Source organism: Varroa destructor, unplaced genomic scaffold (genome assembly GCF_002443255.2).
Source record: "Varroa destructor unplaced genomic scaffold, Vdes_3.0 BEIS01000002.1, whole genome shotgun sequence".
NCBI lineage: Eukaryota > Metazoa > Arthropoda > Arachnida > Mesostigmata > Varroidae > Varroa > Varroa destructor.
The window spans coordinates 50,104,058-50,128,101 of NW_019211455.1; the positions used below are offsets into that span (position 1 = coordinate 50,104,058).

A 24,044-nucleotide genomic window follows, 5' to 3' on the forward strand; every position below is an offset into this window, starting at 1 on the left:
GACCGAATGGAAATCACTGGACCGGCAACAGTATTATGGTGAAGAGTTGAACAATAGTAATAGTCTATTGCATAACAGTGACTCAATCCAAAGGGTTGTAGTATTTCTCGAAGGAAATCTTGATACTGATTACTGCCCAAACACAGAGAAGCCCATTACGGGGAAAATCACGTTTCTAAGTAAGGCTTACAGCAACATTACGTGCTCAGGATCAAATGGCTTGGTTTTTTTACGAAAAAAATGCACGTAAAATCACGCATATAATTGATCATAGCACAGCTAGAGACCTGGTCTAGGTTTACAATAGGTTAACGAGATAGAGTATTTAGTGACTTACGAACATGTTATTCCCATAATTCATTATATACCTTTATGACAACTTGCTTAAACTATTCACTGCTTTATTATCTATTACTTTCTCACAAAATTTACATGTGTAGTAGTTTTATCGTAGGTATTAAACAAAATACCCTCCTTTGATAAACAATTTATCTCAAAGTTGAAACTCTTGCGTCAAGATATTGTCAGTTTTCAGCCAGTGACTTATTGTCCCGACCGAATCCTTGGATGCGATCGAATAACAGGCCTCGAGATCGGCAATACAAAAGCAAGCGCACCATCGGCCAGGTTGCCAGTAGAGCCAAGTAAGCTGGCGTCTGTCAGAGGTAGGTCATCAACCTTTACGTGCCGGAACATTTTACAGAGCTAGTAAAGGCAAAATGCCAGGGGTCAAATCCGCTAAAGCGGCAGGCTGCAAAATTTGGTAGCAGCATCAGGTCGTAACTTAGGTGAAGCAGAGGACAGGAGAAGGAATCTCGGCCGTGTTATCTGGGAATCTAGGAGAACTTACGGAACCAGGTTTTACAAATAACAATGGACCAATGACGCACTACTAATACTCGAAAACGGATTTTACCGTCAGGAAGTTGCAGATCTCAACTGTGAAGACTTCAGGCATAAAAAAAAAAGGCTGAAATTGCAAGAAGACTGCTACAGTGACGTGCAAACGCAGAGACAGGGCAGCGACCAAGGCCGCTGGAGGAAAGGAGGCCGTCAACTGCAGGAGACTTACTATCGTAGTAGTAGGCGTAAATCTTAAGTGAACGCAGCCGCCGGTAAGAATGGCCGTGTACAACAGTAGAAACGGAAAATGTACAGCTATTAATTCGATGGGCCCACTCGCTTTCCACTACTATTTTGTAGTACTAATAAATAAAAGAACAATTATTAACTAATAATAAAGGTTATTTTTTCGTCACAAGATATTTTTCATATGGTATTTTCTTCAAAGCTTGATCAAATTCTTCTTGAAATAGTATCGTCCTTTGCGGCCGCCACTCATTGAGTTCTTGTTTAGCTGCAGTGTCCAGGCCTATGCTGAACTGCATACAGTTGGCAATAGTGGAACTGATCTTCCGATGACGGTGACATGCGCCATAAAATTAGTATGAATAGATTAATTTGCTTTATTTATGTAATCGAGCTTATCAACTTTATGGCCAGTGGGGCTCTTGCTTTACATAGCAAAAGCATAGTGATGCTTTCAGCTCTTGCAACCCTTCATCCCTTGTCATGAATCAATTTTACTCGAGCAATCGTCACCGAAGAGCTCCCTGTCCGTCTTGCTCTGTTAATCAAACGTCTGTCTGCGTTCCATATTTCCACAGGAATAGTGACGCGGATTAAAAATGATTAAAAGAGAGGTAATGCAGGGTAGGCTTCAAACGGTAGAAGTTCTTGTTCACCGATACACAGAAAGGTTATATTTTACAATATACCTAGGTCTTGCACTAAAGGCCTAATAGATATTTATTACGACTTCACTGGAACTACAAGTTTACCATAGTTACTTTTGCCATCTATTGTATATGTAGTTGTTGCGTAAATAACATGTCCTGCCGATAACCGTGAGTTTTGATTTGCATTAAAAGCTTTTAATATTTGCCTCAAGGTCGTAGAAGCTTAATCTGAAGAAAACCGAGGGGTCTTTTACATACGTCTCATACTTTCCCTAAAAGCTGGAATTAAAGTCTTGAAAAATGTAATAGTCGAAGACATATCGAATTGGTGGGTGAGTTTGTCAATAAGTGATGTTCGTCCTTTACCGTTTTTGGGACAACTAGAGAAAATTCGGTGGGTAGTCGCCCCGTACAGGCAAGATCAACATGACAGCGACGATTGATATGGTTCGCGCTGGCGCTCCGGAAAGGTCTTCGGGGACGGTGCTTAACATTCAGCGAAGATCAATCTGCCCGGCACAGAACAAACATCTGGTCCATCAAAGAGAGCGAAATTTTCGACCTCGTAAACCTAAACCGGCTGCAGAAGCAGTGCTCTTCTGGTCAACTTTGAAAAAGGGTTTGCACAATTAGCAAAAAAAAAGACGAACTGTTCGGTAGTATTTGTGGCTTCGCATCAGTAAAGACCTCGTTTAACTGGACTTTCCTACTAGAAGTGGCTCTGTTTCTTTGAAAGTATAACCCACGAACCGTTTTGATGCACTGTATTATTGGGCCAATGCTCTCGCCCTACACCTGACTGAATATCTTCCTATCGGTTTCCACGGTAAGTGGGGCAAAATTTGCCTTTCTTCGTTTACCAGCGACTGGTTTCACGCAAAGCTAGCCTAAAGAAAGATTTACCAATACAGCTTTTCTTCTGTTTTCCCTTCTTCCCGCCGCCCTCGACAACGACGTCTTTCACTATTCCGTCTCTGGATCCCGCCTAGAGGCTGCAAGCGGTTGGTGAGTTGCGTGGAACGATAAAGAGTCTTTTTCCTGCCTCAATATCCTGGCGTTCATTCACTTCGCTCCCCTCGATGCACTGGCTTTCTCCCTCTGTATATACATATACATACATATATTTGGCGTAGGCGAAAGGAGTAGGTATTTTTCTGTAGAAGAGTTGATTGGATCCAATCGATGACAAAAAAGAATGTATTTATTCATTTGCGGTTCCTAGCAGTCGTCATAACCCTCGGCATCATCGAAGCTGTAGCAGTCACAGTAAGCTGCTATAAGGTAAATGTTTTGAAGTATTCGATGACTGCATCGTCACCGAAGAGCTCCCTGTCCGTCTTGCTCTGTTAATCAAACGTCCGTCTGCGTTCCATATTTCCACAGGAATAGTGACGCGGATTAAAAATGATTAAAAGAGAGGTAATGCAGGGTAGGCTTCAATGCGATAAAAAGAGAGATCACAGGTGTAACCGCATGTATCATAATTGCTTGCAGCTTGTCTATATACGGCCAATAAAAATAAATAAAATACATATGAATGAACTGAGGACAGAAGTGATTATAACTCAGAAGGCAAATTATATATTTGCATTATACAAACAGGGCGTTACTGTTAATACGTTAACAATAGGTAACACAATCGCAAAGGTGTCACGGACGATCCTTTGCGTTAGTTAAAGCCGTTTATCGACCTGTCTCTGACCTGAAATGCCAGACGAACGCTGAATCAAAGATTGCTCACTGTCGATGCATTTTACACAATATACGCCATAACGGACGAAGGTATTGTACATGGTTTTAACAATTATCATTAACAGGCAAAATTTGAGGGGTATGATAGGTTTACCCAGAGATAATATACAGTTTCGGGATATTAGGGTTTTACAAAAAATAACTTTAGTTTTGTTCTGAATGTTCAAGCGACACTCAACGTTATACTGCGTTGCTAAAGGATGTCCGTTTAAAGGATGTCCTGCTAAAGGATGTCCGGCTAAAGGATGGACGCTTCAGTCATGCAGTTCTTATCACCGCAACAAATAGATTCGTCAGCTTCCTGGAAGGTAAAAGACTCTTATGTATAGATGTACGGTTAATTTTAGAGGGAAAAGTAAGTGTCGTCGGTGTCGGACGTGATAATAGATTATGTGCGGTACCGGACGTACAAAGTGTCTAGGTGTAGAAGGGCCCAAAAGCTCGTCGTGCTCCCGAAACAGAAAGCGAAACCTAGCTCTGGTGAGTGCTTTCATTCTATAATGAGTGAATTTGCACTGGAAATGATTTTACGAGGACAACCAAATGTTTCTTTACTGGCCTCTGCACTACTCGATCCACGTTAGGTAAACTTAACCAACGGTTCCTCATATTACCTATACTGACGACAACTTCTGGCACAAAAATAGATGGACCGCTTCGAACCAGATATAACAGCCGTGGCTGAAAAATATATGGCCTTTGGAGTCGGCCATATAAAATTTTCTCCTAAGCCAGGCGGGGAACTTGCGTGTTTGAAGAGTAAAGACAGAGATTTTCGACGGCTAGGGCGTAAGGATATATCTACTTCGCTGGTGCACACATATTGACTTATGCATATTCTTCGATTAGTATTATTAAAAAGAATAGATAACTTTATCTAGTAAGATTACTTGAGACGTTCGTTTCGCTTGAATGTAGCGGTGTCGGTGACATCATTTAACACATTTAAAAGACACTGAGTTCGTTCCTTACGAAAGTCACTTAAAATTAAAGGCTGAACAACGAAAATATGCTAGTTATATTTATAGACATCAGATGAGAGTAAGAATTTTCAAAAATTAAGCAGAAAAGTTTAGGTCTAAGGGTGTGCTTTGACATTACACGACCTGCGTTTTTCGGCCTATTTAAACGAGCGCCATGGAACATAAAAATCGTGTTAATTCATCTTGTAGCTAGATAAGTTTCTCTGAACATAATAGCTGGCAGAAATCCACCTTATCTGAAATGGAACAACTTCATTGCCAGGTAGAGGTTGCCTCAGAGTGCTAAATGGTTAAACGTGACCTGCGCTAATAGCCAAAAACACGTCATTATCGCATGCTTCACCTAAGTAGAATATCACTTTTTTTTTTTTTTGAAGCAATTAATTAGTACTTCGAGCTAGAAAATATTAGTAGACTATATTACTGACTTAGTCTATCTATAGAACAACTAAGCGTAAGGATATCGTTGTAGAAATCTTATAGCTGGGGCGTACGTAGTCGATTTTTGAGCAAAATTGATTGTTACGTAAAATAGTTATAGATATGGGCTAGAAACGTATCACTAAACAATCAGTTGTATTTGAGCGTTGTAAGGTTTTTCTATGTACGTTTACTTGATGCCAGTGTCAGTAGCACTGCACGTATATGCTCTCTAGAAAAGAAAAATAATGCCAATTATAAGAAATTGTAGTTAAAAATGCGAAGAATATCCGATCAGCTGTAATATTCACTTAGTTGGTTCTGTGCTGTTCGGAGCAAACCACCATAGTAGCTAGTGAAGTTCCGCTACGAACGGCCCACGTCATCTTTGCTTATCGAATTTATTTTGCTACCTTTGGCTCAGGCTATTGGTACCGCTGTATGGCAGCGACGCCGGCTGAGTGCAGGGTGTCGCCGGTTCGTCCATTACCCCTTATTCACATGCAGCAGAGGCCATGCTTTGCCTTGTCATTTTCGCTGCGGACTTGTAGCAATAGCCGTAGTCGTCCGGGTTGTATTCTGTCACTCGGGCTTCATAGATTCGACCAATTAGATAAGTCCAGTGAGACTGATATAACAATTCTTTTCATAGATAAGAGTCAGATTTGACTGATGTTGCCGTAACGTTGGTTGTCGCTGTTCCTGTTACAACGAAACTGGGTCGCATGTAAAAGTTCACTTGCCTGTTCATCTGGCCTTCCGCATACTAAGGACGAAACGTGGGGAAGCTGTGGTGCTAAATATTGCAATTTAGTAAAAGCGTCTAAATGTCATTGAACGGGTTTATGCCAAGGTGATCCTGAGATTACCGATGAACGCCGATCGGCCTGTATTACGCTGAGCTAAACTATACAGTGATATCGTTGCCCCAAATTCGAATAGCCGTACGAACCGCGCCGTACGACGACGGCCGTAACATGAACAGGAAGTGGCGGAATAGCTAGCGCATGATTTGACTGAACGTGCTGGACACCTCAATCGAAAATCCAATTACAGCATTGCCAATAAAAGGACTGTACTTCAAACAGAGGAAAGTTCTTTGCCATTTCGAAGCGGTAGTCTTTTGCCGTCTTAGTCCTGCTAGCGAAAACGTGTGGATGTACCCCTTCGTTTAAGTGGCCGGAAATTCCGCATTTCATAGTATAGTAAATACAGCAAGGCTTTCCAGTATGCGATTTTCATAAGGTTAGCGAGAGGAACATGTGTAAATTAAACCAGCGTACTTGTAAGCTCCGATAGATCGGCATTAAACTGTAGCGTCCTATCGATAACGGCATAAACCTCAGTGGGGTCTTGCGGACGGCTGTTGAGATCACAAGGCAACTTTTGGTCTACCGTCTAGTTTTACTGAATGTTTCGGTGGTAGATAATCGTTAACGCGTCCGGCTTCGTTATGGCCAGATATTTCGGTCAGCTCGAAAGAAAGTTCCCTTCGATGTTCGCTGTGTTCGTGCTCAGAGCTGGTGTTTCAACTAGGACCAGACACGGCTAAGAAAATAGACAGCAGGGGGAAAATACCGAACAAATATGTTTGATGCAAACGATCCGTAAATACTCAATAGCAGATGTTTACCACTATGGCTTTACCAGCAAGCACTAGTATATTACATACATACAACGAAAAACACAAATTCATATTTTCCATTCGATGCCAATGTATTTTGAAGGGCTCATGTATCGAAAAGTCGCAAATGAAGTCTGATAAAACGTATTAATAGAATTAACAATGAATAATTCTACTGTCCAAAATTCCATGTCCAGGTTACCATATAAAGAATATACGTTAGGATGTATTGTTAGCGCATCAACTAGCTTAGTTTGAATAGCAGCGCTAGGTATAGAGAGCGTTCCAAGAAAAGGTATTACGTGGATAGTCGTGACGTATCAAAGGATGCAGTTTTCGTTGACGAGAGATTGTCGCAGTCCTGTAATGCTATGCGTCCTGTAGAGCAAGGACACATGTGTCAACAATAAATGTGTTCTATGAGTGAAAGAGAAGGGCGAGCTCGAACAGGCAGATGCTCCATCCTCGGGTTATCTTGGCTCTGTCGTATTAACGTCTGCCAAGAACAACGACAGCAGCAACAGCGTTAAGCTGCTCATGACGTGGGGGCCTGTTAGCCCCTAGCCCTCAGGCAGTCATTGCTGCAATATGCGGAAATAAAGGCGTCATCATAGCGGTAAGTCCCACAGAGAGTTCACCTGTGCTGGCGCTATGAGAAGGGAAGTTTTAGGAATCCGACAGCTTTCTCTGAATGTCGCGTTCGCTTATCTCTTTCGGCCACCGTCGGCATCTGCTTGTACGCAGTCTCTTCGCCATTGTAGCGACCGGCCGGCGGTCAGAGCGCTTCTGTTTTATGGTACCTCCTGCAGCTGCTGGTAAGTACTCTTTTGTGAGTTGGGAAGAGTTTTTCTCTTTCGCAGGCGTCTCCTATTCAGTTGTCCTAACCTTCTGTACGAATGAGTCCATTCTGTTGACGTGGCGTGGTGTTCAGGTCCGGTGTTTCGTTAGTTAGCTTGCTCGGTCGCTTTTCTTTGCTCTTCCTCGCTAGGGCCGCAGCAGCAACGATTGTCCTGCCATTACATTGGCAATAACGGCAGCAACAAGTTACTGGCGTGAATTAATTTGATCAAGGCGGATTACCCCTCACTGGCGTGTCAGGATCTGTAAGGCTAAGGATGCAGAAGCTATCGTTGCGGTGGCAGAGGACTTCACAGTGTCTGAAATTTTACCTGGTGGAGTGACGCGATGGTACCTACGGCACGGTACAGAACAACCTTAGACACAATAGCGCAAGATGACGCTTACAGGTTGGCCGATGGGTACTATGGCTATGCCTGCGCCGCCGTCAGCTACCGCTGCGTCTGGTGAGTAGAAGAAAAACTGGGAAGAGGCTATATTAATCAGCCAAATCACACCCAGGAGACGGATAAATCACGGGGGATGTTCCCACACAATTCCAAACAGCGTCCCGTTGGCTGCAAATTGCGGTTTAGCAGCTTACGAGGTGAATTTTCGAATCTTTCCGTCACACGCTCCCGAGTCAGATCCGCGGATACTTGCAGGTTGTCGTGACTGGCCTTCTCCTCCAGAGGTTTTACGGAATTGCAAAACGACTGCGTGACTATGTGCACACCTTTTCTCATCCCAACGACGTTTTTGATTTCGTATCGCAAGGGCATCTGCATGCTTATCGAACCTTTTGCTGGTACCGATTATCAACACTAGGCAAGCTAGAGTTTGCAAGTTATCCGTAATGCGATGCACGTCGACCGATACGACTGGTTGTATTCGATGCAAGCTCATACGGCATCAGCGGCGAAGAAAAGGGTTTGGGGCGTACTTCGGAACGCAAGCCAGCATTAATACAAATCGCCCCTTACTGCGATAGTGTAACTGCAATGAAAGGATGAGACGAGTTGCCGAATGAGCAAACACGTCATATAAAAGCAGCCAGTTCCTGCTTTGAACCAAATGAAGGCCGACCAGTGATAAGGAAGGTGCCGAGAGAATATCCCGTCTTTTCCTTTCGGATAATGTCGTTATTGTTGAACGGCTAAGAGCCTTTAACGACGACAGCAGCAGTGAAACAAGGATTAAATTCTAATAGCCGGCAAACAAACGGCCCCTATCCGGTGGAAATGCCGGGGCACAGCAACTAGAGTTGTCTCTGCGCTGGGGCATCTGCATACAACACATCTGTCTAGCCATCCGCAACAACTTGTAGCTCGGCTGCATTTAACAGCGTTAAAACACATCCTTTCTTCCTATATCAGCTTCAAGTGTTCAAGATAGGACGAACTGCCAAATGAGCGAAAACGTCGTAAAAAAACAGCCGGTTCCTGCCTTGAGCCAAATAAAGGCCGGCTTTATTTGACCGGCTTTTTTTGGTTGGCCGGTTCTAGAAGAAAACACTGTCTTTTGTTTTCGGATAATGCTGCCATTGTTGTTTAGCGGCTAGGAGCTCGAGCTCGATCACTCAAGTCGTTCAGACGCCTCTATCGGTTTGAAGCTATTAATAAGTAGCGATTTAATGTGATGCTATTATTAATTGTAATTGATATATATCAAAGAGGCGTGCAAAAGTATTTTCACTTGTCAGTTTGGCGTTGCTCACGGACGTCCTCACCGAGAATTTTGTTGAAAAATGATTGGTGATATATTTATAATAATAATTGGTTCTTAGAGCTTGCAGTGGGATTGATTATATTGAAAGGTTCGTATCGAACTATTGCTTTTATGCTGCTTACTTTCAAATACAGCCTGAAACCATTTTGTCGAGAGTAGCCAGCGACGAAGGCTCGAGCGACTGCACAATTTTTGCGGCTTAGTAAATGAAAGGTGACGGGTACTCCAAATGTGCAGCCTTAAATTATCCGTCAAAAAATCTAACTTGATGCCTTACATTCCTTAAAGGTTCAATGTACAAAGTATTGTTAATGAAAACTAACTTCAAAATAACCTCCTTACAAAGAACCAAAGACGTATCTTAAATTTCGTTAACTCGTGTTTATAATAACTTTAGAGGCAATTTCAACACGAAAATAATTCTCTTTCTCGGTCACGTAGTTTAGGCTGCACCCAGTATCCTTCGCACTCATACGGAGGTCGTATATTCCAACGGCATCCATGTTGCCATAGCACCCCAGTCAGTTGCTCTTCCCGTTTCCTACCCCTTCTCGTCACCTTTTTCTTGTGCATGTTGCCCCCGACACGGTCAGGTTGCCGCACCATTTAACCGTCCTCGTAACCGTTGCCAGTGGCAGAAAGCAAACACCTTCAGTAGAGCTACGGACAACAGCAGACGTGAAGGCAAGCAAATTGCCTTAAGCCTTTGTGCTACGAATATGCAGTTCTTGTTTGCCTCCATGTGTGCGTATGTGTGTCGACGCAAGCGACAGGCGGGCTGGTTCCCGTTTCATACCTATGCGTATATTACTATAACGAAGCCGTAATCGAAGCAAATGGGTCCTGGTGGCAGCAAAACAAACAACATTGGACCAGCAGAACAAATTACCACACAGGAGTCAAAAACAGAAAATAAAACAGGACAGGAGAAAATACAACGATGAAAAATCCTTCACGTGAAATATAGGCAACGACGGACATGAAGGCTTTAATGGTGTCATTCAACTGAGGCTGTTAAGATGTCGATTGACCAGACAGAAACTCTGTTTAGTATTTTTCTATGGAAATGAATTTTGCTCAGGCTGGTATATAGGTGTTATGTCGATCGTTGGGTAAAGCGACCAGACGGAAGACAATCGACCAATACTCATAAAGCCAGCAGAAACAAATCTACGGAATGTCACAGCTCCTGCAACTAAGCCTCTTTAATATGACGTGATACTGTTTATTTAGACATGTAGTAAATATATTAAATATAATATTCACGGGTTTCTTATACATATAGTTCTTTTTCCATACTGATGTGGAGCATCTATTCGAGTCTTAAAAGGCACTTTTATGACCGAGTATCCGTTGCACCATTTAGCAGTGCTGTATTTAGTACGGCATTAGCATTTGCGCATGCGCTTTTTGCTTCTTCCACCAAAGGGGCTACCTTCTTTGTTGCGAATGCTTACTGGTTCCCTATTCTCCTAATAGCCGACAAAGGTATGGAGCCGAAACAACGCACGTTCTGCGCGCGGTCAGGCTAGCGGCTGCTAAGCAAGGACGACGTTGTGCAATAAACATAGACAATAGACCAAACTTTTCATCCCTCTGAAAATGTCTGTCCTAGGGTCCCGTTCATTTGAAGTATTTGGCAGTTGGTGTTCCCCAAGGCAGGCCGCTAGCTGGAAGATTTTTGCCTTGCTTGGCCTTGAAGTCAAACTTGAATCATTGTAGCGTTTCGGTATCGTTAACTACTTCCATCGATTGCCACTGGGTCGACTGCCGTAGCCTCCGCCGCTGCCTACTCGACTGGTAAAAACGTCTCCACATGGATCCGTCACCATCGCTACGTCGGGTGAGCCCTTTCATTCGCTTCCAGTTCCCCTCGTCGCCGCGCGAAATCGTTGTAAAACCGATGTACGCGGGTCAGTCGTCCGTTGGGAATTTTGCCGGACTTCGTCATAGGAGCGTAGGGTTGTATACAGTAGTGCGAGAGCTGGCGATTGGACCATTAATCTTGTAGACTCCACCAGCAGAAACGGACGACCAGAGCCAGTAGCCAGCGATCGATAGTGTGATGGTCGGTTCTAAGAGGGACCAAGAAACTATCCACTAGCACTTTTGTTTGGTTTGTCACGGTGTCCTCCTTTCAATAAGATCCTACGAGTTTATATAGGAGAAAAAAAGAGGTTGCTAGAAAAATACTGAGACCCGGTGCGAAGACGATCCTTCAGTCGAAAGTGTATTCTTAACACCGGAAATAAACGCACAAAGACGCTGGGACACGGGATGCAGAAAGGGACAAAGGCCGGGTACGACCTCAAACATGGAAGATTTGTTATTATCACTTTCTGAGAAATATACGAGTTTGATTTTAAATTCGGTCCATGCTCATAGTCTATAAAGCATAAGTACTGCTTTAGCAAAATGCGAAAGAACGTCTGTTTTGCTGAGGTGAAGTAAAAACGCCTGACTTTCGTCGGAAACGCTAGAAAATAGTTAAATGATTGAGAGCTACATATGTACTGCAGAGATAAGTAGAAGATTAGGAGAATTATAGATAAATAGAAAAACTAAATTATTAACAAGCCGCCTACCAAATAAGCACCTGATGCAACTAGGTGTTGCGTTGCTATTAAGCCGATTCACGCAGTTTGAAGAAACTTTATTGAACCTCTATTGAAGGCGATTCGATAGATATATATATATACAAGGTTGTATTGAAAATCATGGGAACCTAATATCTTTTATTTGTACGGATAGGCGTTATCAGTCGTTGTCTTCACTTCGTGCTATGACTAAAAATACGTGGACTCTTTTCTTATCTGTTATTGGCAATTTATTAAGTAGTTCGTGCTTGTGTAAAGGGCGTGATCATATTCGAGAGTTGTACACCTTCTTCTATACATTCTCTCACATGAATATGTTAAAAGCTTCTTTGTAACCCTACTGCTGTCAACACGAATGCGTTAACATTGGAAGCCTCCAGTGTAGCTTATAGCATCGTCGCGCAGACAGAGCCGGTGCAGCGTGAGGCAAAGGAAGATGCATGACCTGATACGACTCCGGTCAGACTGATAGAGAGTTTCAATTGGTAGAATGGTAGGAATAGAACAAAATCCAGTAATAGGTAATACTTTGTACGACCATCGCTTTATCAGTAGGGTACTTATCGTACATAGATGTAACCTGCGTATACTGAAAATTCTGTTAATATATGTTCACTCGACACCAAAGCATCGAGCTAAATTATGGAACGACTCCGTTTCGTACGACTTCCAATGCAGCCAGACAAACTTGGCAGTGCGTACAGTATGTAGACACGCGTTTGGATACGGTTATAATATAGTTTTGCCGACAACGAACCTCGATGCTGTGACGGACCAAAGGGAACAAGACCAAACAGCTGGTAAAGGCTCGCTTGCTTGGTTTTCTACACCTACATGTTAATGGAATGCCTTCGCATCGATTGCGCCTTTGCCGTATCAGTGATCTGAAACAATGTTGCCGTGAAGGCTCAGGAGCTGATAATATCTCAGAAGAAGATACTGTTTCATACATTTCATTTCTTCTTCAGAGTTCATCTAGCTGATGGTCTCGATCAGATGTTACTGCTACCCTTATTTGAAATATCATAACAAAACCACCAAATCAATAATCAGCTTGATTGCCGCGGAACGAATTACTATATATATATATGTACACTTAATGGGACTAAACGCGTCGTCACTTCGAGCGAGCATCTCTTTCGATTCAAAAGCCAGCTGCGGTGTTCAATAAATGGCTTTATTTAGCCACGGAAGAATAAGAAAAGTTATTGACTTTGTCTTCGAAAAAATCTATATTAAATAGAAGTGGTACGTATATTTATGCGGCGGCTTGTATGGGACTGGCTTCAAAAAGACGACGACACTTGGAGCGAACTTTGCGGTTAGGTTTTGAGAAGGTTCATCGTCGAATAAATATAAGGTAAATATATATCACATGGTTTCGAGGCAAAAGGGACGGACTTTATATGAGCGGCTGGGGTTGAAATGAAGAGTTTCAAATTATCCTCCTGAAATCCGACCGTAAACGTGGTGGCTCTGGCCCCAGAAGGGTCCATACGTTATTCATTTGACCCCCTGTGTCCTCTCGTAAGATATGTGTGAACAATGACCAACTGGAACCTAGAACTCGAACCAGCCAACGATGAGGACCAACCAGCCACATGGGAGAGGTAGACGTACAAAGAGAAACGTGTACTTTTTCGAAGTGCACATAAAAAAGATGTGCTCGCATGCAAGGCTTTGTGTCATCTTTAAGATCAAAAATATATCCCAAACCTCATAGTTAATCGGAACACAGGTAATATCTATACATGACTAGATGATTAGATCTGTACGTTATAGTGAAAAGCCTAATTGATTTCTTATCTCGAATACATTCAACGAATGGGTAAAAGCTATAGTGTCGTCATTGGCAACAAATGTTCGCTTATTCAAAAAAGCAGCCGCTTCATTCAGGTCATTCCTTGGCTGTAAGCAGGTTTTGATGCTAGCTGGTAGCAGATAGCTGGGGCAACTGTGAGATAGAAAGATTGGGTACTGCGGTGCCCTTTTTCTAGGTCAAGGCCGCGATAAAGGCAAACGCAGGACGAAAGAGAGGACAAATGGGAGTTGAAAGGGAGCGGAGTTAACGGAAGATAAAGGTTTCGTCTCTCCGTTTTATCCTGCCAAGTGTCCTGATTCGACTCTGTCGGCAAGACGAACCTCCAAATAGCTTCTCCGTTACCCGAGCGTGCTCTTAGCAACGAGCCGATGCACAACCCTCGTCTCGTTTCTGTGCCAGCACTATGTTGAAGGAAACAGTTGACTTCAAAGCGGTAGAAATTACCTATTCTATTATTTGTATTTAATTTATTTAAGCGAAAATAATAACAACGGTACAGTGCGGTGTCACGCTTTATGAAGCACTCGTGATTATTTACACCGGTAGCTTGTGGTTGACTTTTTTAATAGCGGTTTTATCGATAGCCAATAGTGTTTCCCAAACAAAGGTGATGACGACAACGATACAAGCGATATGTCAAAGCTACCGTAATAAAATTGGCGTGTTTTTTTTCTACACAAAGCCTATAGAGGAATTAAACTTAGTTATTTGAATTAAGCCAAAAATTACTGGATTTTCTCACGATTTCTATACATTAAACTAAATTACTAGTTAGCTTAATCGTCTGAGAACGAGCGTAGTTTCACAATTATATTTCTGCCCAACGATTAGTTACAACCGATTCGTGGGGCTCTAACATTCACACATAAACTTCTCCGCCACTATCTTTCAGGTGACGAAAACAGGTGCTCAGTCTGCGTGAAAGACGAGTATAGTTGCTACCATATATAAATAACAATATTGATTGTATTGATTTATGTCGATGCTTGATGTCGCTTCTTTCACTGCTAAGGACAAGCCAGAACGCCTATAACGCGAACATCATTGCGGGAGGGAAGAAACATGGTCGTCGAGGGAAACCCGAAGCATTTCAGGGTCGTCCTGTACATAGAACCTATTAGGAATAGCTGAGTGAACACGTTATTACACCCGCGGTAACTGTTGCTTCAATCCAAGACAGATAATTGGAAAAAGACGCTGCAGCAAAAACTATGACAAGACGGAGAGCTGGCTGCTAGACGTTTTAACTGCAACGTTTTAACAATCATCTTCAGCGTTTTTCAAGTTGCACAACGCTAATTAAATATTGTCCCTGATCATGTTTGCTAGCATGTCTTTTTGTCAGCGACATTTCTACGTATTTCAAGAGGCAACGCCAAAAAGGTAGCCCTTTAATGTTCATCGAAAAGTAAGTGGATCGTCAAGACGGTAGGAATCATTCAACGCGAGAGCACAGCTGAATGAGCGCCACCTCTTGCTCTGCTGTTACATCTATTAGTTGTTAAACGTTATTTGTTATATAATTCTATAATATACACATATCCAAGTCACACGAATTCGAGACTAATGAAAAATATTATAGCCATACTTTATCCTGAAGCGGCCATGACTCGCGCATTCATCCAACTTAATATTTGTGGAGAACAATAGCGATGTCCAACGTCGTCTGCTTAAGCTGCCCTAGAGGACCTGGGCAAGCCAAATTAGCTCAGGATTCTATTTCGAGTGATATAGCTGCTGAGTATCTCCAACAAAGCGAAATTGCTTCATAGTGTTTTTGAAATGCCTGTCAACAACGCTTGCTGATCAGGAGGAGCCGCTTAGCCAAATATCGAAATGAAATAGAGAAAGAAACATATCAATTATAGGCAGTGTTCGATGGGTCCACCGAGTAACGTCTTGTTCATTGTTTACGAGAGGCTGCTATCTCCCAACAAGCAACAGTAGCAGCAACTGCGACTCTGGCTGGCAATAACGTCTAGTTTTAAGAACAAAGATTGGATTATATCAATGGGTACCCGGTCATTGCAGGAGACGGAACCCAGATCAATCCCGAAAACTCTGTATAGTGCCGACGATGACAATTTCGCCATGGTTCGCTATTGCTTCCAGTAGCTATCTGACCGCCAGACGAAGGCTAGAATCCGTAACAAAAAATGGCGATGTCCTGCGCGCGGAAAGGCAAAATCTGCTAATAGTTGTCGTAGTTAGTTGCCTCGTTATACGTATTGGGTGCACAGAGATTTTGCGGTTAGCGCGTGATACGAAATGCGAGAACAGATTAGGAAAACGCTATAAAGAGAGGACGGTACAAATGAGACTGAGATGAAGAAGAGCAGAGAAGCCCGTTACAGACTCGCAGGATTTTGTCTAACATTTTTATAGACTAATGGGTCGATGATGCTGAACAGCCACGACGCTCAGGCTTGGTACATCAGAGACATTCGTGGCATCGTATCGTAACGTGAACATAACCGTTTCGTCTACGTCGTGGCTTCCTGGCGGCGGTGCATGCGGAAGGCGTAACCCTACTTAAAGTTTAGTAAGGATACAATGATTAATAAAGATGCGTTCCCTAGGAATTACCTGCATGCGTTTGACAAGCGCTTGACAAATTGCTCATTATAGATTCTGCATGCATATAATAAGTTGCCGAGTGCGAGTTTATCTATCGTATTTGGCCTCGTCAATTGCCTGATACTTCAAACAGCAAATATTTCTTCATCAACTAAACGCTATCGTTCCGTGTCTGTGTAAAACTTCTATAGTTTTTTGTTTTTTTTTTGTAAATAACTGAAAAAGTGTCATTTTTTCAAAGACGGTTTTTCCTGCGTTTTGACAGCTTGGTCTCTTGCATTCAAAAAGGGCCTATTGCTTGAAATCTTTTTGTTTTTCCGTTTATCCGCATCCTAAACCGAAGTAAAGTGGCGGCCTTAAATGTGAATTTTGTTTATCTGCGCCTGCGTTACGTCTTCTGCGAAACCTTCTGCCTGAATCATCTGCCTGAGTGTGGACTGTGATGATCGAATACAACAGAGTGGACTGTAAAAGCACAACGGTAGCACTATTTACCGTTTAAATACAAAACAGCTCGTGTGCTCATGGCATAAGCTCGATTTGCTCTAGACAAGCGAGTTAGTCGTTGACGAGTCGTACCGCTATTGTGCTACAAAGTTGACAAAGGCACGGGTACAAGCACTTACTAATTTAACTCGCCCACCACTGGAGAGCCATGTTTTATGAACTTGTTGACCCCCTTGCTAACAGAAACCAAAGGAGACTTGTTTCTCCAGTAAAAGTAAGGCTTCGCTTGTTCATATATACGAAGTACATCCTTTTACATTCGTCGATTCAAAGGACTCAAATTTTTTTCCTAATCAGTATATAATATAAATAATCTTGTTAAGATTTATTTATAGTATAGGCTAAGGATCGAAACAGGCAGAGAAGAATAGTTAGAATTGGCAGCTTAGGAATGCCGGCGAGCTTCAGAGTTGACTGGGTCTTCCATTGTGTGAGTAATTCTAACGCCTATATAATAGCTATATCTGCACTATTTTCAATGCGTGTCCTACTTTTACTTGATGCCCATTTCGACGGCGATCTCAATTAACATTGCTGTTCGTCCACTTATATTGCTCTACATAGTGCTTGGTTATTCATCTGTTTTTCTAGTAAGTTCGCGTTGCGAGCAACCCCAACAAGCCCCACCATTCCCTCTTTTCACTTCACGTATGATTCCTTGCTCTGTCGTTTTTTCGTTCCTTTGTCGTCGTCATCGTCACACCTGTCCGCCCTGTCGTTGATGTTGTTGCCACTGTCGTTGTTGTTGTTGTTGGTACGACCGCTGCTTCTTTATATGGTACTGCAGACCGCGGAGCTACTTGTGGCTTTTAACGCCCACCACGTTATGCTCGCCATTTGTGTTCAAATCCGGCCAGATTTCTTAGGTTGTACGGACGCTTAGAACAATCTCATCATCGAGATATTTTATTAAACGGCAGATGAGCGCGATTATTGTTACTGGAGCCGCCGCCTATGACGTACTAAGACCCGGTAACACGGGCTTTGCTACTAACTTGTCAAGTCTGCGTCAATTGTAGGTGCTGCGGAGTAGCGCGAGACTATCCCCCCATTTTTCCACTTAATTCCGCTAACATAACCTCAGAAATGGCAGCAGTCCCTTCGCTACTGCTTTAAACCGGAAGGTTAGAAGCCTTTCTCGATTTGCAACCTTCGGCTGCCACTAAAACAAAGCTATCGGCCGATATCGCAACGACGACGATCGGCCAAAGCCTCCGGACGAACGAGGCAACGAGTAAGCGCGGAACAGCCACCGTTCAAACTCTGCTTCGACGCTACAGTCCCCTCGGTGCCGTAATGTTGGAGCCTGCACGGTGCAATCACATATCGGTACAGAAGCACACCGACCGCACCTGCACAGCGCGAAACGCTTCCACTGTTTGTGGTTGACCATTCACGTTGACCCTGCAGGTACTAGGTTAGGAAAATGGCAGGCACACAACTCGCACAAGTTCCCCTCACTCGAAAACAAGGAATACGGCACATGGGCCACTTGTATACATATACACGTAAGTCGTACACAGTGTACGCTACCGCAGTGCCATATGCGCTTGGGTTAATCCGGTCTATAAAATAAACGCAAAAAGTTCGCGCTGTTTCCGCTGCTGAGATTATTGGGGTGGTGGTTCTTGTAAAAAACGAATAGAGCAGGATGCATTGGCGAGCCATAGGCCTCGTCCTTGCCGTGGTGTACATGCTGCCGACGACCAGAGGAGGCCGCCACACATAGATCGGATGCAAGCGAAACAAGAGACCGCCACGTAACTTAGAGCATCGTCGGACTTCAAATGCTATGGATGTCGTCCTTCTTCACTAGATACTTCAATTACGGTTAGTTCCGGTTCCATTCATTCGCGAGCATGTCACCCTTTCATTTTGAGCCTTCAGCACGCTCTGCCGCCAGTCGTTCTATTTCTAACGGTGCTCTTCGCCGTTTCGGACCAGCAGCCAAGCTTTAGCTTGGCTGCTGTCAGTATTCCTCGCGTTGAGACTTTACTAGGACCTAAACTTCCCCTGACCTGTTCTAGCCTTTACTTGTAGTAGGGCTATCACTCGTTTTTCTAAAAGTACGCCAGCAGTCGTTTCCCGTTTCTTCTTTTCATCGAAGTGGCAGTTAAGATCCTTGCGTTTGCTCCCTTCCTCTATCAGCTTTTAAAAAACCTTCTGTCATCGATGCTTCTGGCACCGGTTTGTGCTTGGGGTCCTACACCCGTTTGCTAGCTGCCTTCGCTTGTGCTTGTCTCAGAACGATGATGAACGCGAGCTGAACGAACTGCCGACCGCCGAGTTGCGGACCGAGGTGTTTCCTTCACATGGTTCCTCTCGTTAGCTGGCTATCGACTGCGTGACTACCCACAGACGACGAGAATGTTCTCTTATAGACCCGCTGTTGAAGGGAAACAACGGCCTGGACCGCCTCTCGTAGCCGACCGTCAGGTTCTCAGTCTTTCGCAGTTCCATTCTCCACTCGCCCGTCCGCTGCCATCATCGGTTATTCGAGGGTGGCTGATTCGAGGCAGATGGGGAGTAAATTCAAGGGTCGTTTTTAAGTTAATGAGCTTATCATCCCTGTGGCGGTCGGTCTCCGTTATCGCTCTTAATAATTGGCTCCACAGGCCCCAGGTTCTTGGATGGTATCGCTACACCAGTGCCCGCCGATCTGGATCCAGCAAAGCGTACGTGAGAACCCACGCATTTCTGCCGAAGCGCAGAAACATCGATGTTCCACGTTTCGAACGCTTGAACTCTTCCCACTCTTGTGTTGTAGACAGAGAAGACCTTACGGAATGTCGGTGGCCTGTTTAGTTGATGGGAACCACAGAACATGTTATACCGATATGAATAAAGAGGTTTTGCAGGAGGCTCGCACTGATGAAAAGGTTCACTTATTAGAAAGTAGTATAGTTGTTAGCTTGGATGCTACTTAAGACAAAATTATGAGGCGTTACTTCGCCACAAAACACCATAACGAAATTTACTGGATAACCGCAGCACGTACATCGACAACGTTGCAGTCTGACGTCGATGATCGAGCAGCTATGTCTGCCGGTAAGCTCACTGTACCTTCATTCAACAAGCAGCCTACAAGCAATTAGGGACGAAGTCATGTTACGCTTACCTAATGTAACCCACGGCACACGCTCTTAGCTACGTATTCGTACGGCTTGGGATAATTGGCGTTCCCCACTTTCCACGCCAACAGCACATATACGAGTTGCTACATAAATGGCTGTATGTATGTATGTATGTCTTGTTGGTTGGAAAGAGGCAATACAATCTTATTGAAACGACCGGAGAAAATAGCAGACCCGTCGGCTATTTATTAACCTACCTCGTATCATGCGCCAACAGAATAGTGTACGTTAGGATGGGCAAGGTACTACGCAAGGGCTGGAGAGCGGCCGCAACCATTGCTGCTACGCGAGATCTATTGCACCCCAAACTTGCAGGAACAGTTTTTGTCGAAAAGCGACCGTGCCGGTTGCTGCAGTCAGGTCGCCGGACCTCGATGACCGTCCCAGACTAGATCGAGACTAAACTTAGCGATCGCGTGTCATAGATTGTACTCATAAATTCAGTGAACGGATTCTAGGAAAGTAAATGCCAGAGGCATTGACTGGATACACCACTAGAAGAACGACTTTAAGCGAAAAAAGGTGTAAAAAAGAGAGCCGGTACATCGAACGGAGGAAGAAATATACTCATATAAAGGTTTGTCTAGACTTCGGTCGTTCATTCGTTTTCATTTTTTATTACGAGGCAGATTGCGATGAAGGTACTCATTTGTAGCCATGATTGAATGTGGTCAATTTTAACGCTGTTCTCTTTGAAAATACAATTATGATAGTGTGGTATACACACAGACGTAACATTTCCAAACAGCTGAGGTAACGCGTGACAAATAAAACATTTCCGCTAATATTAGACCGAGGACGAAGAGTTCATATTAGGAATAAAGGCCTTGTGAGAAAAAATGGCACAGTCTGAGTTCGTATGTTTTTTGCTAGGTTTGATGCCAAAATGACTTCGTATCCCTAAGCGCCTTTTTCGGTAGAGACAAAAGTTATAACAGAAAAATGTGTTGTATTACGTGGCATCGTTACGAAGGAATGCTTTATAAATGGTACGACTGTCTAGCGTTGACGTGTGCCTCTAGGGATGGTATGAAACAACGGTGCTCTGCTATGTATATAAGTGACTTTTTTTTACGTGCGTCTCGATCCACGTCAGCATGAGGATCGATGGAAAAGAGGAGTTGTTACGAGAAAGGCGGACGAACTGACTTACACGCTAGGCGATTCAGGCCGCCCTAGAAAAAAAGGCTTGGAGATATCAATCTTGCACAGCAATGAAAAGCATAAAATAGCATTGCGGGCTGCTGGCATCGGACTTGTTAATTGGCTTCGTAAGTATAGGCGAGCGGCAATTCTGTACTAGCCGTTATTAACATGGTAACAAAGGGGTTTTAAGGAAAAGCCGCACGCTTGAAAGTTACCCACCGCAATATCAAGTATCCAGCGTTAATCTAGCGCTTGTCTAAATCTGTTCTTACTTTGACAATTAGTTGAAGTTAATATTTCTATTATCCGACTCACATATCTAGTATAGCTTCACGACGCTTCCAGAACTTTGGTCAGGTGTGCCCTCCACCTGAATGGCAACTTGCGGAACGATAGTTGTATATTAGGAAATAGCAGCACGCACTTTGTTCTGCGTTACTCTGTGACCCACAGTCGTTGTCTGCTGTTTGGCAGGTATTAGTATTCCGAGCATGTGTGGTCATGGAAGCCCGCTGCTTGCATAGTTGGTTTGCCCCACATTTATCACATATGAACTGTTTTCAATCAGCAGCTCGTCCGTATAAAAAAGAAGCGCCATTCAACTCACAGATTATTCGGGGGACTTAATATCGGAATGGTAACGATTAGGTGGCAAGTAAGTAGTGTATTAAGGAAAAAAAGATGTTAAACATTTAATGTCTATATAGCAATATATATAATCGTGCATATTTTTTCCTTCTATCGAATCAGATCATTTCTATGAGCTACTTGAATACTGCTTCTGCAAATTTAAACCGTCATAGGCTATTTGAAGAAGCGCGGCACTCACCGACAAATGAAACGTTAAGCAGTGCCTGATAGATGAGTCCTCCGTCGACTTCCTTCAGCCGGGGACATACCCCATGAGCCCCGCAGACCCTTTCACGGACGCTGTCAATTGCGTGGGCCATCGCGTACACAGCATCCACTACGAATTGCACCTGTTAATAATAGGAAGAACCAGCGTGACCAACATTAATACCCCGGCTACATGAGCGCTTTAGAGGCAGGCTTAATTTGTCACACGCATATGTGGTCGTTAAGCAGGCCACCAAATATATTCTGTTGTATCACGCCGAACGTTAATGTCGTTAGCACAAAGTAACAAGCAATGCCTGCTAGATTGTAGAAGAAGCCAGGATAAAGTTCCCATAATGGGGTGTTTACTCGAGCGAAAATTTACAAACACCTCTTTTTAAATCATCTTGAGTTGCGTGGAGTGCATTGTTCATGGTCCCACTGGTTTCATAATATACTATGCTGTTATTCGTATGTTAGCGCAGTGAAATTGGTCGTATCCACGTCACCCACTTCGCGTCGTTCCCTCAACACTGGAGGATAAAATAACATACATCTTTAAATACGTCATTCAGTTAGGCGACCTAATCAACAACATCCCTACGATGCAGGACACAAGTGACTATTACTGAGTATGCAGAATAATCGTCTGCGGGGTAAATTTCCAGCACCTCGAAAGGTAATAGAAAATCAAGCGTGGCTTGTTCTCGAAGCGACACTTGCCTGACATCGCTGCGGCCTTTGCTACTACTGTCACGGATGATCCTGCTGTCTCAGACCACCACAGCGAACCAGGCAAAGTGTGTAAAGCGACGAGTCGAACGATGCTAGAGGTACGGAATAGTTTTTTTAAATGTAATCGCTGTTTGCATAAAGGCCGTTTGAGCCTTTGGCTGCCGTTGTTGCCTTTCGTCGATAGCAAAGTAAAGGAGGGCGTGGTAACAGTTCAGTGGGTTCGGTCCCGAATTACTCAAAGGCTTACTTTTGCGTCGGCCTCTAGCATGCGTAGGGACCACACACGCTTGGAAAGTTCACAGGTCAGTGTGCACTCGTGTGCCCGGATATGTTGAATCTAAGTCAGTGACGACGGATCTGCAAAGGAGGATTCAAGCAATGCGAAACGGTGGTCTAAGCATACAACGGAGAGGCGCGATGCAAATTGTCAGTTCAAGTTGCCTTCCTCCCGCGACGATAGCAACATCATTATAATAGCCTTCGTTTCTTCACAGTTTGGCACGTTTGGCAAAGCCTCGATACTCTTCGAGCCTTCACTCCGGTAGTCGCTATCCCGGTAGCCCGCTAGCGGCAGTGCTTTGGCGGCACCCAGAAGGTACGCATAAAACTCAACGTATCTGCGTGTTTACAGGTCGACCTCGTCTCATTTCTGTATGCTTCTTTACGCTATATGTGGGTTACTGCCTTCATGTCATTCGACCAGATCTTTTTCTAAAGTTTGGAAATTGCCTAGTTTGGCAAGCAAATCTCAAAATGTCTCAACAGCACAATAGAGCATCTGTGTCACAAACAAGAAAATAAACTTGGCACCAGAAAATAATTATTCTAAAAAGTTGTATGCACACTTTGGGCTCTTCTAAACTTGTTCCTCCAACTGCTGGATCGACAAACACACGCTTAACATAGCAGCGACACTTGAACTCTTGCTTCTTATTACGACTGGTTTCTCCCTTTAGTAAACAACTAATACAGTTGCATTGATGAATGCCAAGCATAATTATCGCAGAAACTTAACGCAATACGTTTTGCTTTAATGATTTGTGGGACATGTTTTTGTTCGTTTGTTAAATTTGCATATGGTGCGCCACGCCACGCCACGCCACGCCACGCCACATCGAAGATCTTGTACCATTACTGAGAAGTAATGGCAGACAGGAGTAACGCGAAGCACCTTATCATCTCCTAATCAACAACTATTGTTGTTAGCAAATAATTGTAGCAAATAACATTCACATAAAGTCATTAATGAGCCTAAAAGTACAGACTATGTTATGATACCCTCATCTACTGGCCTGAACTAATTTAGGACGGTATCCTGGCCTATTTCTTATAATTCAGCAAATCCCATTCCAGTTAACACTGAAAAATTGTTAAGGCGAGAAGTCATACATATATATATATATGGCTCCTCACCTAAAGAATCCTATATATATGGGATCCTTATTGGTAGCCTACACGAAACCTGACAGGGTTTCGTGGAACTAAAAGCGCATTTATAGTCTGTTTTTCCCAGTTAATGACAAAAGACTATTTTGTCTATAGATATTCTTGGGTGTTTTGTTGCATCAGCACAAGGCACCGAAGCATCAATCTAAGATAGGTGCGT

The 24,044-nt window shown here is 43.5% G+C and overlaps 1 protein-coding gene across 5 annotated transcripts in view; it reads right to left on the minus strand.

Annotated features, from left to right (window-relative positions):
• Nucleotides 1–24,044, minus strand: part of mGluR (metabotropic Glutamate Receptor) — a 271,206-nt gene that overhangs the window by 26,552 nt on the left and 220,610 nt on the right. For all 5 annotated transcript variants that reach the window (XR_015320567.1, XM_086979510.1, XM_022789810.2 and 2 more), the window contains one exon: nucleotides 21,696–21,846. Coding sequence is in view for 4 of the 5 variants with exons in the window: in XM_086979510.1 (XP_086835636.1) it covers nucleotides 21,696–21,846 (151 nt within the window). In the remaining variant the exon portion in view is untranslated. The remainder of the gene's footprint in view (nucleotides 1–21,695; nucleotides 21,847–24,044) is intronic.